Source organism: Zosterops lateralis, assembly GCF_965231275.1.
Source record: "Zosterops lateralis genome assembly, chromosome: 1".
In the NCBI taxonomy this organism is placed as follows: domain Eukaryota; kingdom Metazoa; phylum Chordata; class Aves; order Passeriformes; family Zosteropidae; genus Zosterops; species Zosterops lateralis.
The window spans coordinates 139939368-139955494 of record NC_139762.1 but is presented as its reverse complement, the minus strand read 5'-3'; the positions used below and the strand labels follow the sequence as shown (position 1 = coordinate 139955494).

The 16127-nt window shown below is 38.2% G+C and overlaps 1 protein-coding gene across 1 annotated transcript in view; it reads left to right on the top strand.

Annotated features, from left to right (window-relative positions):
* The window catches only part of TG (thyroglobulin), a gene marked incomplete at its 5' end in the record, with an annotated part of 158123 nt that overhangs the window by 47490 nt on the left and 94506 nt on the right, over positions 1–16127 (top strand). The window contains 9 exons of the mRNA XM_083860645.1: positions 1870–2037; positions 2558–2623; positions 3361–3441; positions 5547–5684; positions 6862–7038; positions 7985–8096; positions 8604–8683; positions 10201–10344; positions 12991–13056. Coding sequence (XP_083716771.1) covers positions 1870–2037; positions 2558–2623; positions 3361–3441; positions 5547–5684; positions 6862–7038; positions 7985–8096; positions 8604–8683; positions 10201–10344; positions 12991–13056 — 1032 coding nt within the window. The remainder of the gene's footprint in view (positions 1–1869; positions 2038–2557; positions 2624–3360; positions 3442–5546; positions 5685–6861; positions 7039–7984; positions 8097–8603; positions 8684–10200; positions 10345–12990; positions 13057–16127) is intronic.

Genomic DNA, 16127 nt, shown 5'->3' with positions numbered 1-16127 from the left:
TGCATTATACCCATGTGAGCAGCCTGTCTCTACATCACTGACATGTTTTTGGTGTTGTGGAGGTTTGAGTGATGCCCAAGACTTGGTCTGGAGCAGTAAACACCTGAGGTAGCAAGCAACCTGCTCTTGTAACATACTGGGACATTTTGAAGGGATAAGCTTGACAGAGTTCCAGCAGTGTTTGGGCAATGCTCTTGGGAACATAATGTGATTCCTGGGGCTGTCCTGTGCAGGGCCAGGAGTTGGACTCAGTGATCCTTGTGAGTCTCTTCCAACTCAGCCTATTCTTTGTGTGTGTGACATCTCCATCTGCATGAGATAAATTGCTCCGAAAACACCTCTCTCCATACATGGCACAACTTGGTTGCCAGAAGTTGATGTCTTTCAGGTGATGCAGGAACTAAGGAAATGCCACCAGACAGAGTTCTCGTGACGCAAATGAAAATCAACTTCCTTTTAAGAGCAGGAAAAATGGATGCTGAACAGAATTACGTTATATTGTTGCAAGCAGAAATGCTAAAATCTCCCAGGTCTGGATGTCTGTTCAGGAGAGCAAGTGGTAGTGGGATGGATGGAGTCTGGCAGAGGTGGGACTTTGGCACAACCAGATTTTTTGCCAACAGGTTCAAGCACTTCATGCCAGTGCTTACTTTTTCAGTTTAGTTTCAACCTCACATGGTGTTGACTTTCCCGTTGGAGATGCATTTCCTGTAGGAAATGTGAAGTTTTAAATGACATGCCTCAAGGATTTAAAGACAAGCTCTATCAACAGCCAGGAGTTGGACTTGATGATTCTTGTGTGTCTCTTCCAACTCAGGATATTCTGTGATTCTGTGAAATCCAGGCATGTGCTGGTGGCTGCTATGTGACAAGCACCTCTCCAGTTTGGAGTGGAAACTGATCTTAGAATAAGAAAATCTGTGAAAATCTGTCACAAATTATCCGTGAAAGTTGTCAAGAAAATATTTCCAGAAAATTATTCTCTGTTTTGGCATCTCTGGGGTTTTTTTTGCATCACAATATTCTAGATGATTCTCTATACATTTACCATTAAACTTTGGGTTCTCTCTATTTGTGAGTGTAGAAGGTGAATATCTCTTTGGTTGGGGTGACTATTTGGATCAGTTCTACAGGTAAATGCATTACTTGGACTGCCATTTTGGTTAAAAAGAAAGAAAAGATGAGGAAAAGGTAGCATATTCAATATCTCGTGTACCCAGTCCATAAAAACAAACTAGAGAGGGCATTGTAAAACCTTAGAAATGCCTGAGCTGTGACACCAAGTGCAAAGAGTTGAGTATTATCTAGAAAGTTATGGGAACAGATACCTATGGCCTTAAACACTTTGGTCCCCCAACTCACATCACAGGGCTGGGGGAGACTCAGGCCTGGGATGACTGAAATCAGACACCATTTCAGGAAACCATTGCAGTAAAATTATATAAGTGCTTTTTTTTTTTGGTTTAGAACCTGGGATTGTAAGACCATCAAAGGATTGGATGTGTCTCTGTGGTGCTGTGAAGTGTTGAGAACATTGTTGGGTATTATCAGATAATAGTGATATTTTATTAGATGATAATACTATGTGCCTGAAACCTCTTTAAAACAGGCTGCAAATGTTTAGTTTGGGTATGAGTAGCTAACCTCAGGACTCAAATTTGAACATATGATTCTAATTTGTTTATTTGAGTTGTTTTGGTTTTTTTGTTTTGTTTTGTTTTTATTTTCGGTGAGTTTTTTGGTAGCAATACTGAAGGGTATCTCTCTCAGTGACACAGGTTCAGTTGGCACTTGGAGAAAGTATTGGAGGGCTTGGGTAGGTGCAGAGCATTAGTGCAGTGATGCAGCTGTGTCTTTTCCTGCCCCTAGGTACCATTCTGTGCAGTTTGCTGAGCTCCCCAGACGTGCTGATCTGCAATGCCAAGGGCTGGAGTCCAACACCAACCTCAGCCATGGGTGGGATGTGTGATGGTGTGAGCTATGATGAGAAGGAGAAGAGGTTTTCCTTCACCCTGGGAGGACAAGAGTTCAGTGGAAGTATGTCAGTGAATAACCTCAATTTACATTAGTTCTCTTTAATTGTTGAGTAGACTCTGTCTTATTCACCAGCTTGCTCTTGTACTCCAAAGCTTTTTTCAAGTAAATCCATACCACAAGAGAATAAGAATTCTCAGGCTGGATGCATAGCTAGATAGATGGACCTCTCACATTTGGCCACATGAACATTAATGAAAGTTGAGACTGTGTTTAGTGTGTCACTCTCTAATGCTTGCAGCATTTAATTAAGGCAGATCCAAGACAATAATCTGAAAGAAAGGTAAAGTCTGGAGCAAAGATAAAAAGGGAGTTGCCCAGACCTACATGGTGAAAGCAATGATAGGAAATGGAGTAAAGTTTGGCACCCTGGACCCAGACTAGCCCCATGACACTTGGGACCTTCTTCTGTAGACTTTTATATTGTAATGCATAATTTAGTGTTTTCTGAGTAATTTCTGAGTATTTAAAAATATGGTTAGTTAAACAGCTATTCTAACATTTTTTTAAAATTATTTATTAGCTTCTCAGTTAATGGAAGAGGCAGAAAGGAATTTCACTACCTTTCAGGAAATTTACCTGTGGAGAGGTAAGTTATCTCACAGAATTTCTTACAAAAGCTTATGATGAGCTGTAGGGTGTGCCAGATATCTATATATCTATCTATATATATATAAAGAAAGTGTCATTGTCACTTCATTTCATGCTATCCAAATTAAGACACAACTCAGAAGCCTATTTTGGCAGTGATGTGTAATCTGGAGTAATTCTTCTATTACCAGATTAATGAAATTTGGGTAAATTCTTGTATCTGAGGATATAATTTGCAAATTTTAATACCCTTGAAAATGGTATTAAAAGTTATATCATGAATACACCTGCCTTTGTCCCGTCAGTGTCCAAGTACCATAATAATTTGGCACTTTATATCTAATTACATGGGTTGTGTTTATTAGCAGAGTAACTGTATTTTTTTTTCTATCTGAATCTCACCATGTACATGGCAGGACCTGCACAAATGATTTGTAAAAATGCTTTATAGGTGCACAAAACCTTCAGACCACTGATGGTGAATACAAAGTGGCTCTGGATATGGCATTTATTTTTGTCATCCAAACAATGCATTTTGGTTTAGGTGTTCCCCAGAGCTATACAGAGATGGTTTTAATCATTCTTGATTCAACGTTTGGAGGAACTACCAAAGGAATTTTACCTAAGTGGTGCACTTTATATATTTGTTCAGTTTTGGGAACTGAGGATTATCTTGACTTGTCAAAGAAAAAGATAAAGGGAATTACTCTGTTCTCTATTCTTGTTTCATTCCAGACTCTGATATGATCACCCGAGTGAAAACCTCTTTGTGTGAGGCTGCTGCTTTGAAGACAAAGGATGATCTTGTGTTATCAGGTATTGAAGCAACAGCAGACAGAGCAGGCAGCAGAAAAGAGCAGAGAGGGAGTGCAGAATTCGACCAGAAAATATAATATATGGTCTATATATGTGTGTGTGTGTGTGTTCATTATGATATAGGTATTAAAAAGGCCAGAGAATTTCTCTCAAGTAGGATGTCTGATACAGGTTTTGAGAAAGATGTTCAAAATGTGGGCCTTGCTTTATGATTCTTACTTTGCCAGGCCAGGCTGGGAATGAAAGTGTTAAAATGTTCAATGTGTAACTTGTTCTTTCAGACTTACTGAGCTGAAAAGGCACAGGAAATCTTATTTGGCTGAGAAAAAAAAATAAAAATCACATAAAACCAGGAATGAAATCCTTTGCCTGGGCATCTTTACTGCTACTGACAGTTTGATTGTAAATATGGGCTGTAGAGAAACTCAGGATGAAACTGCAATAACAAATGTTTCTTCCATGGATGAGTACAATGAGGGACCTGTGAACTTCTCTTATCTCCTTTGTTATTCCAGAGTTTGCTCTTTGTTATAAGAAGTCATGTATAAAATAATTTGTAGGAACTTACTGGAGTTCATTTGGGCCGTCAGCACCACAGTCCTAAGAGAAAGTGAGCAGTGGAGAGCACCTTGATTCATTTTTAATGAATTATAATCTTTGCTGAGGAGTCTGGATGAATATCTGAGCACATGATTTAATATGTGCAGAATCTTAAAAGGAAATGAATTGCTGATTTTGCTTATGGAATTTGAAAGGAAAGTAAACTAAACAAATTAAAAACCAAAAAATGCTCATTTACCTAGCAGAGCTCCTATACAGTTCGGGGTATTTTAAAGTCTAGACTTAAGAAGAGAGAGAAAAAAATGCACTTACTATGGTGGTTGAAATTCTCTTGCATTTACCTGCTGAGGCATGAGTGCAGCCCTCAGGGTTCTTCATTTACCTTGCTGGGGCTGATGATATCATTAAAACCTGCAGTTATGCAAGGAATGCAGATTTTTACCTCCATCCCTAAATATTAGTCTTGACACCAGCTGTTTAAGAGAAACTGAAGGGTGAAGTTATGACTTGAGAGGTAACAGGAATGAAATGTTACCTTTTTTAGGAAGTCGTGAATACATCTGGGAAAATGTCTAGAGAGCTATTATGGCTTGATAATAATTTGTAAAACACAGGCTAACATATCTTTTCTAGTTTCTGGAAGAAAATTCAAAGCTACAGTGCATTTTCAGTATGTCAGTAGGTGCTTCAGCACTTCAGCAGCAATCATCAGCATGGCTTTATTTCTCCTTGTTTTCATTATTGTCTGATTATTTCACTGCATGTAAGATTAAGTAACACAATATCTCACAGTGTTGGAACTGGGGATGAGACCTGTTGATGACATTTGATAAATAAGAAAGTGTTTTATGAAGAAATTTGCAAGAGATCAGTGAAGAGTTTTAGAGTCTTTTAATACTGGACCCTCATTTAAGGGGATAAATTTGGAAATAAGAAAATATCTGTGATTGATTGTTTCAGAGGGAGCTCAGGAGATAAAAATCATTGCATACATGTCTAAAGGTCACAGGGAGGTGACAGAAATGAGTTATTTAATGTGGTCTCTGGGAGCATAAATTCAGAGAAACAAGCTTAAATGACTGAAATAGGTATTAAACTTGTCAAGAAAAATTTTAAGACTGAGAGATGTAAAAACTTATCAAAGGAATATAAGGAAACCTCTGTATTTTAAATTAACAAAACTACATCAATCAAGGAATTGCAAGCATCCTCTGAATCTTCATACTTCACTGTTAGGATATTGCGTTGCATGACAGAGTAGAGCAAACACTAATTTCTAGGAGCAAGAATTTTCATCTAGTTTTTGCATGCTGGAAATAGTCTGGCAATGTTTTGGTTTTTTTTTTGCAGTGCCCACAGGAGAGTCACTGTGGGTGGACAATTCTGTTATTAAAAGCAGGCTTTGGTGTATTCTAGCCCTACAAAATGGTTGCAGCTGTTTTACTGTGAAAGGCAAAATTTTATATCTAAATAAATATAATTAATTCCAGATCATAGTTAATTTTTTGTGGGATTCTTTGTTTGTTTGTTTGTTTGTATCTCAGATTCCACAAAGGATCTTTTCTACTTAATGGACAACAGCCAGATACAAATTGACCAGAACTCTTCTCTCCCTTACCAGCAGTTTTGGGTCTTCAGGCAGAAGTACTCAGCTGAGGAAGCTCTGCTTTGGTGTCTCACACGTAAGACATCATGGAGACTCTTATTCTGTAGGGAATAATAACTAATTAAAATCTTTTAATGGGTCTTATAATAATGATGAGTAGAAACTTTAGACTTTGAGGTTTTTTTTGTAGACAAGTCCTGAAATTTTCATGGAAATTGCCAATGGGGCCACCTGTTTCTCCCTTACAGTCTTTGCCTGCCAAGGCAGAGTGAATGGGTGAATTATGGGTGCCCATAATTCCCCATCAGGGTGCCCCTGTCCTGGGCAAGAGAAGTCAAAGGTACAGCTTGGGCAATGCCCTGCTGTTCTTGAAGTGTACCACTCCAAATAAATAATGGCATAGTGGTTAAAGAAGGTAAAATGCAGATAATTGGAGTGAATGATAAATTACATTTTAATGCAGTAAATGGAGAAGATTTTCTAGCTCTACCAGGAAGTCAGAACTAAGAGTACTAAACAGTGCACAAACATCACTGTAAGAGGTCAGGAGAGCTATTTCTGTTTAAAATCAAGCATTGACACACATGTTTACAGGAGCCATTGCCATGAGAATTAAGAAATGGCTTTGACAGCTTTGATTCTTTTCTAAAGGTATGTTCTTACCCTGAGACAAACTTCAGAAAAAATGCTACAAGCAAATGTCTTGAACAGCTGATTCTAGGAAAGCTATGTTTAATTTTGTGTGATGCTTGAAATATTTAGAAATATTTTTACTAAAAACTTACTAAAACATTGTAGACATTATTTTCCATTTTATTTGTTAGAGACCATGAATGCAGAGTTCTCTTATGATTATGATTATGTATAACCTTATGATTATACAATTTGTATGTCAGATTTACTAAAAAAAGAAAGAGATCTTTATGAATTAAAATATTAAAGAGAGACCAATACACTGGAGTAATGCTAGTCACAGCTGTTGAATTTATCTTCCCAATTAGCTGTGCTGTAACTCCTTTACTGTGCTCTCCAGGTAAACCTGCTCATCAGTGCCAATAGAGCCAGAATGTGTCCCTCTTTCTCTTGCACTTCTAATTAATTAAATTAATTAATTTGTGCAATTAGCAGGATGATATTGAAATTCTCACTTTTAGTTGTTTGCTGATGGATAGCTTTGCTCCAAAAACATGAAGAGGAGGAGAGAGGGAAAGGAACTCTCATTTGTGTAACTGTTCATGACTTTGCTCCCCCAGGTTGTGCCCAAGAGGGAGAGTTTTGTCGAATGGCAGATCTGCAAAATGCCACAGGCAAATACTTTGAGTGTACCCTGTACCCAGAGGCACAGATTTGTGACAGCAACATCGACCAAATACCAGGAAACTGTGCAACTGTGCTGCCCTGGCAACCACAGACACTGTACCATAAAATAGGCAAGTTTTGGTATTTGGGTGTATAATGTCTGCTCTAACTCTGGTAGTGCAAGCCAGTGTTTTGACACTTGATTCTGAGATAAAAAATCTGCATGTGTAAATGAGTCTTGGGATGTGATATGGTGCAAGAGGAGGTCTGGCTGTCCAAGATATGGTTTTTGATTTTCAGTTCAGAATGGAAGGATATTAACCATGAATTTCACTCTGTCCACTTCAGCCATTCCCAAGTCAGAGAGGCTAAGTGGATCTCAAATTTTTATATCAGTTTTTGGACATTTTTATAATATGGGTGAAATAGGAATGTCATTGGAATCACAATCTACCATTAAAATTTCTATGGCAGCTAAATAAGTGTAATTTTTATTTTTTAATTATTTTTTTAGCAAATGCAGAGTATAGAGGTGCATTTTACCCTTTGTTCTTTGAATATGTGGGAAGTTCAACATTTTTCTCCTAGGGCACATGTAAGGAAGATGGATAAACAAGTCTGTTTTCACTCTACAAAAACATGTAATTTTGCTGTGACAAATATAAAGGTCCACTGAACTGAGCTATTCAATCATGTCATTTTGGGGAGCCCAAAGGGCAGCATGGGGTGAATAATGCATGAGCACCCTGGAGTCTGGATCTGTATCCCAGTTTAAGGCCTTGTGGAAGGAGTAGCATCTACTCCTTCCAATATAGGTCTCAGAAACAAAAGGTCTGGCTTGAAGTCTTTCCTTGGTGATGTAATTTAGGCTTTCAGAGCCTTCACTTGGTGAATTTTTATTCCTCTTCAGGATTAACAATCAAAATTTTCCTGTGATAACATAAAGCTATCTTTTAATCAACCAGAACTCAGCATAAAAGCATAGACTGGACTCCTACCATTGGATTACTTGACTAGTATTTGTATACAACAAAGTTAAACTGATTTTTCAAATTTTGTTTTTCTTTTTCCTTCCAGTCACTCTTAAAAGTTCTGTGAAGAGCTTCTACACACGAGTACCTTTCCAGAAAGTAACAGAAATCTCAGTGAGGAATAAGACTGACATGAGCAGAAAAGCTGTTTCAGATGGGTAGGACATGAAAGTTCCTTTGCTCTCCCTGGAATTTTAACCATGTCTGGAATTCCAAGGCCGTGTCATGCTGATAAAGGAACTCAGAAGTATTGATCCAAGAATTACACTGTTCGAGACTATTTAACAAAGAAAAGATAACATGTGGTTTAAAGGAGATTTATAATTGAGTAATAAATAATAATCAATATAATTATTAATTATAGACATGAAAACTGTTACTTACAATGCTACTAATTACTAGTTGGCCAGTTAAATATCTTAGCAATAGTGCACCAAATCAATTTAGGCTGATATTTTTAACACAGATATCAAAATAATCATCTAAATTAATAGATGTAGTCTGGTAGGTGTATACTAATCAAGCATATTTTCATCTACATATAGAAAATATATAGAATACATATATATGTGTATGTGTACTGGATCTTCAGCCTTATTGTGAAGAGCATGTCTACATTTTCTCAATGTCTAATGATACCATGGATAATGTTTTTCCTTTCCTAGGTTTTTTGAGTGTGAGCGTTGGTGTGATGCTGACCCTTGTTGCACAGGATTTGGCTTTTTTAATGACTCCCAGCTGTCAGGTATTTCCCCCAAGTTTTTATTTTTAAAATTACCTTGGTCTTTCTTCATTATCCAAATTTTACTCTTCTTTTGCTCTGAAGTGCACTTTGAAAGCCCTTTCAGATCTCATGCAACTCTCTTCAGCACCTTTTTGAGTAACCATAACCATTTCTAGGAGTTCAGCCCAGTGATACATTCCACATTTCAGAAATTATTAAGAAAACTTTATGAGAACGAGTCCTTAATAGGCTGCAGTTCCAACAGCATAAAATTCAAACTGATAAATCTCCATTTTTTTTCTCATTCACCAGCCTCTCTTCAAAAGTGTTGCTTGACTTCTTTTAGTGACTTTTCCCCTTTTATGTTGTTTCATTTTTTAAAGCCTAAAGGACTCTGAAACCTAAATATTACTGAAATTAGGTACATGCAAGCACATAATGTCTGTGGATACTCTGGGGCAGTTTGGCCTTTTGGCTTTCTTGGTTGTTTGACCTTTTCTCCTCCCAAATTTTAGTCTTCTGGTTGAAGAATAGTCTTCAGCTGGTGTTTAAAATTGGATATCACCCAGTTCATAGTCAATGAAATAGGTTTTAATATGTTATTACAAATTTAGACTTAGACCACTGAAATGTGTATCCTTGTTTTTCGTAGGGTCATGTACTAATCAACTCTCCCTGAGGTCATTAGGATGTGCTGTTTTTATAATGCATTTTGAAATTTGAAACGCTTCAGAAATACATATTTTTAATTCCTTTTTTTGTTGAGCAGGCAAAATTTTCACTTGGTCAAAAAAGATTAGCTTAGAAAATTAATCCAGTGTAGTTTAGATAAGTATTAATGTGCAAATTAAAAGTAGTTGACAGTTTTTCATACCTCCTTATGATCATATGAAATTTGAAGTCTTAACTGAATATGACTGAGTTTCTTTAAATACTTCTAAAATAAATTGAAAAAAAATGTTAAGGCACCCAACATGCAAATTGACATATTTTTAGTTTATCTGATTAATATTTAATATCTGTGACATTTCAGCTATCCAATCTTGGTGCTCATATAGTCAAGAGAACTTTCAGTAGTGATTTTAACATGAGCTGATATCTTCAGTGAAACTTTGTTTCAAACCCTCCATATTTTTCAGGAGCAAAATTATTTACTCTGGGGCTTTGAAAGAACTTTTATCTTGATGTAAGTAGGGGACATGTTTCAACATACATGCAGACTTTCAATTACATTAACATGAGAGGACTCTGCTTGGTTACAGAGTCCTGACCTACGCTCAGTGAAAATCTCTGTGACTTTGGATTATAATGGATTTTAATGATGGTACCCACCTTTCCTCACAATGAATTCAATAGGATTTTTCAGAACTAGTTTCAATCACTTGGCTCATTTCAGGTATTTCCTTCCTTTCATTTCTAGGTCGGTGTAATTTGATTTAACACTCAGTCAAACCATGCTGTACTCTTTTTCCTCACAACACTATATAGAAAAGGAAAAATTTCCTCCTTATTTCTATAACCATGTGCATCCTTGGCAGGTGGAAAGATTGTGTGCGTGACTCTGAACAGCCTCGGAATCCAGACGTGTGCTGAGGAAACAAGAAGTGCTTGGCACATTTCAAATTGCAGTTCACCTGATGCTGAGATCAAAATACACCCATTTGGCTGGTATGAAAAGCCTGGTAAGTGATGCAGGACACACAACCTTTCTAATGGATTTCTGCACATTGAAGTTTATTACTTGGCTTCAGTGTATAAAAAATTCCAGCTTCCAGCTGTAGGACCCATTTGGAAGGACCACAAATAGACAAGGCAAACAAGTATGTGCAAAAGAAAGAAAGGTGCAATTTAATATTCATTTTAATAGAAAAGGAATAGCAATACCTCCAAGATGTAGAATTTAATTTCTTAGATTCTATTGGAAACTTGTGGCCAATGTCAGAATTCAAATATATTTTGCCTCACTGTGCAGTCCTGGTCAGGAAATCATTCTTTGTTTCTCACTCCAGGGCTTATGGTTTTGCCATCCATGTGGATGCATAACCTTAAAAGGTTTGGGTTTGCTACAGAATTTAAAATTTATTTTTGGTTGTTTTGGTAAAGAAGGACCAAGACCAAATTCCAAAGCAGACCTATATTTTTCAAGCAGTAAGAAACCATCCGGTGTTTAAACAGAAGAGCAGTTATGAGATGTTGCATTGTTTTCTCAGGAGAAATCAAAACTACTCCTAGTCAGGATGGATTTTGTTTTCTGTGGAGAAACAAAAGTTTTGTTGCTTTGTTGAAAACTTTAAATGGGTTTTGCCGTTTGTCACACTCCTTTTGGGCAGGTCTGGTTCTATTTTGTTAGGCTTTGATTTCACGTAACTGAAAGAATAAGGAAAACAATTGCCTGCCTGAGATAGTCTCCCTTTATGGGAGGACAGCCTGTTCTTTGGTCACACAGACATGAGTCCAGAGCAGACAGCCCCCATGGAGCAGGTCTCGAGATGTTGACATAATCAGGGAAATTTTTTTAATAAAGAGTACTTTTTTCTGCTCTTATACTCCCTTAGTTCTTGCAGAGTAGAGAAGGGATGATAGCTGAGAGGAGAGGAGGGACAAAGCATGGATATATATTGTCTAGGGAATGTGATAGAAAGATAATCCAGTTAAAGCTGTGTAGAGATGGATCAGATTTTTTGGCAATACCTTGTATTTTACAGTGTTGAGAAATAAAACCTTCATTCTAAGTGTCTGAAATATGAACTCAATGCTGAGCTTTTCAAGTCTTGCACTGTGCCCACAGAACCATCGATGTCCTCTTGAGGGGCAGCCCTTGTTAAAAGGTGTTAAAGAGACAGCATGGAAGCATTGTGAAAGCTGGGAAGGGGTGGGATGAGAGTCTAGCACTGAGAGGAAGAGAACAATACCCTGATAAAGCAATGGGAACTTCCTGATGGCAGGGGGAATTGAGATGTAGACAGGGGAAAGAGTGAACAAGAGAAGAAAGGCGGAGCCAAGAGGAGACAGCAGAGGTGTAGATACACTTCCATTTCTTGGAATTGTTTCCCCCTTGTTGGCAAAGAACCAACAAAAAACAAAGGCTGTTTCTCATATGCCAGACAGAGAGATGATGAAGAGGAGCCTGGGGTGTATGCAAAGCAGGGAATGTTAAGAGAGGCAGTGACATTTCCTTACCCGTCAAGGGAGCTACAGATGTGTTTTGACCATAACACACAGCAAGGCACAGATGTTTATGCAAATGGAGATATTTACAGACAAAAATTTGTATCGGTTGTGCTGGTGTGTTGGAGGTCTGGGGAACCAGGAAAAGGAACAAAAAGGTTCTGAGACTGAAAAGGAAAATGAGTAAAATCTGAAGGAGTGATTTACTGTAGGCAGTGTGGGATGTTAGCATGATACAGGGTCTTTGGCTGTATTCTACAGTCTTGTTTGAGGAAGGGACTTCTATCTCTGTGTTTCACAATGGGCTAAGTTGATGTGTGATCTGTTTGGTGCATAGCTCTGCTCATGAGCAATTTGATTTTGTATAGTCAGAGCTGCAGCTCAATCAAAAATAGATGTAGAGTAGCATTTCAAAGAGCTTTGCATGGGCCAATCCTTCATTGCTGTGAATGGGAAAACTTCTGAGTTTGTAGAAACATCTATCAGTTACATGCATGGGAAATACACACTGGAAGAAGTTAACAGAAAATTGGATCTGTCTTCATCTTCTGTAGGAACAGTAATTTATTATGTCTTAGTGGAGAAGTTATAAGTGGTTTGACCAGCCAAAGTGTTTTACGAAATATGAATGGACAGGGGTAACTTCTTTTTCATTATTTGTGATTACAAAATATGTATGGGAAGTATTAGCAAATGAGAAGTTTTTTGTACGGAAATAAATATGAAGTTTTGCGTATGATGAATTCTTATTTGAACTTCAATTTGGAAAGAGTTGTGTTGGAAAATGTCTTGTCTCTAATTCGTATTGCTGAGAAATTCCAGTTTGCTGGAAGCAGAGAGAATCTTGTGTCTCTCCTGGTGCAGAAACCTGAATACAGCAAGGGGCATAAAAATACTGAAATGAGTTGTTCGTAACTACATCTCAAAACGCGTTTGTAGAAATGTTTATAAATACAGAAATTTAGGGAAATCTGGTTTCATGTACAAGCTCAAAAGGATCAGATAACACAGCAGCTTTGCATCCTTACTCTTGGTGTGTGTGGGGAGAACATAAAACATCCAGATCTGAGAAGTGATGCTGGAAATATTGAGGATCAATTGCATTTTTAAACCTTCAGGTATTATTGTTTTCAATTGTATTGTTTTCTTTCTGCTTTTAGCTGACTTGAAGAGTGCCATTCCTAACCTGTGTCCACCTGTTAGTTTACCTTTCAGACCAGAAAGTGGTAAGTATATTTATGAATTGGACAAAAACAAAACCACAAAAACCATCCCCTCCTGCCCCCCCCGCCAAAAAAAAAAAAAAAAAGCAGTAAAATCCCCCTATCCTCTGTTTTGTACATATTGCTGAAAGGTAACACTATAATGAAAGTGCTCCCCATGAGGTTACTCATTTAGGTGTTTACTCGTTTTCATTAATTGTGTAGCATTTAAACGGAAGAACTGTCATGTCCACAATGCTGACCTAATTTCTCACACTCACTGCCACATGAGGTCACTGAGACAAAATATTTGGCAGGACTGATGAAAAAATTTATTTATGAGCATGGATGTTGCATCACTTTCCAAATACAACTACTCTTATGGTACTCCCATGTGTTATTTTAAAAGTGGGTGGATCTTCTTAGGAAATGAAACTTAACTGCTGACTTTCAGGGCTTTGTGTCTACTGCCCCCTAAAAATATATATCCAAATTGTCAGTAGCTACAGGCTGCCCTGAAGTGTCCTTTCCAGAAATACACTGCATAGCTGCAAAATGCTATGTGTAACAGAAAGGAAGAAGGTGGACTGGTTATTAGAAAACTCAATTTAACCCTCCAGTTATACTGAAATTGAGAAGTCACTTCCATCTCTGCCTGTGATTTTCTGTTTGATCTGAACAAATATTTAGTGTGATTGAATCTGTCGTTCTTTAAACCATATGGAACTGAGCAGGCAGGAGACTTAATATTTGCAAAGAATTTTCAATACTCAGTTCAGAATTTATTATAATCTATCTTACCATCATATCAATAACCACCAGTCATGATCAAGTTTGGTCTATTTTTTAGTAGAATTTATGCTTTTTAAATGATCATTCTAATGCAATAGAAGGAGAACTCCTATGTTTCTAGGTAAGCAGAAATAATTTTTGTGTGAAACACTTTGAGGAGGTAGTGGGGTAGGACTGGTGTGTAGGTTGGGCAATTCAACTCCTTTGTAAACTGTTTTTCCCATGGAATGTGGAAAACAACTTCACTAAAGCTTTCTTCCTCCCAGGGTGAAGCTTGGTAGTAATTTTGTCTTTTTCCTTGTATGTTCTTCTTGCTTGCTTTAACCTAGGAAAAGAGTGACCTAAGCAGCATTTAAGAAAATCAGGAAATTAGGTCTTTCTGCTGTTTACTTTTGACTCTAAAGGCTGCTCAGAACAGCAGCCCCAAAAAGCAACGTGCCAACCCTTTTGTGCCACCCCTGATCTATCACACCCATTTCCAGGCCATCTTTCCAAATGCAGAGCAACTAGGGATGTCTCTGGTTTGCAGAGATCTGGTTAAGCAGCCCAAACAAGCAGAGCTTCCCACAAGGATTCAGGATTCTGGGTTAGAGTGGTTGTCCTGGGGACTGATAATGGTTAGGAGAAGTCACTGAATTACAGAGCACAGCAAGGCTGGAAGTCAAATTAGCACCAGTTTCCTGGACACTTTGGGGCTCTGACACCACTGGAGCACATTCAAAATGCAACTGGACACCACCTGTCCTTACGTTCTACCTCATTTCGATAGTAAAAGTACCAGACTGGTTATTTAGGTCAGATTATTATCTGGGCTGTGTTGTCAGGGGTTTTAGAAAATTTTCAAAAACGTTGTTTCCAAACGCTTTATGATTGTATGTTGTGTTAATATGTGCTATAGAAGACTAATTGTTTTAAAGTTGGGCTAGCATTTACTGAATTTTGTACATTGTGGTAATGCTTGTACGTGGGGATAAAAAATTCCTGTGGCAGCTCTGTGGTAGGCAGATGGCGAGTGTGAGAAAATGTCACTATTCAAAGGGCACTGCCATGAGTAAATGTGTGTGTGTGTGAACATAAGTGTATCTATACATATAAAAATATAAATTTTTCCATCAAAAGATCAGAAAAACACTTAAATTTGCATACTTTGCCAGAAGGCTCTGCAAAATCGTGAAGTTAATGTTATGTCCAACCTAGAGCCTGAGTTGACTGGAGCTCTATTAAGGCCTGCCTTTAATTGAAAGTTAATGCATTGACTGCCTCATCTCCTAATCAGCCAGTTTGCAATGCCCAAGGACAGAGTGCCCAGCACTTTACTTCCTCCCATTTGCAGTCAGGATGCTGCTCCATTCAGAATCTGTGATGTCTGCAGCCCCAGTGTTTTGTGAGGAAGCCCAGATATGCAGACTTGTTTTCAGCCTTAGGGGGGGAGTAGATGCTTTGCCTTTTTACTCACTGTTCTTCTTAACAGAGAGTGTAGAGGCTTTATGGGACCATAAAACAACAGAAAGATCTCATCAGGAAGCCTTTTTACAAGTACATGGATAGCAAAAGGAAGGGTAGGGAAAATGTGGGGCTGCTGAATGGGGCAGGAGACCTGATGACAAAGGAGATGGAAAAGGACAAGATGCCTTCTTCACCTCAGTTATGCCTGGCAAGTCCAGACTTCAGGATACTCAGACCTGGGGGAAGACTGCAGCCAGGAAGTTTTAGCCTTAGAAAAGGAGTATCAGGGTCAGGGACCAAGCTGGACATACAAATCCAGGAATGCAGAGAGAGCTGGTTAATGTCATTCTGAGGCCACTCTCAATTACCTTTGAAGGTGATGGAGGAGATATTTATTTTCCTTTTGTTCCCTGGTCTGGGCTTTTGAAGAAGTTCATCAGCAGTAATCACCATAAAATGTCTAGAGCTTTGAATCTGCAATGACAAAAACATTTCAGGAGCAACTTCTTTTCATGTCTTGTCACAGAGCAGTCTGCAGCCACTAGAGAGATGCAAGAAAAGACCCTTCCCTATGTAAGGCCAGTCCTGGGAGAGACACAGCAAAAGAAGAGGGTCAGGGTTCTTCCTGTTCTTTGTCTTGTACCAGAATGTTCATCCAGCAGCCCATTGCAGCCCTATGATTTCTCTCAAAAGCCTGAAGCTCCAGTGGACTTTTCCGAAATTATTACCCCTGCAAACAACACTGCTGTGTGTTTTTAACATTCACTGGATACCTCATTAGCCTGTGGAAAATGAGAATTAGTCCTCTGTAGTGCCTGTAGCCCACTCCTCTCCAGCAGGAGGGAGGTGAACTGCAC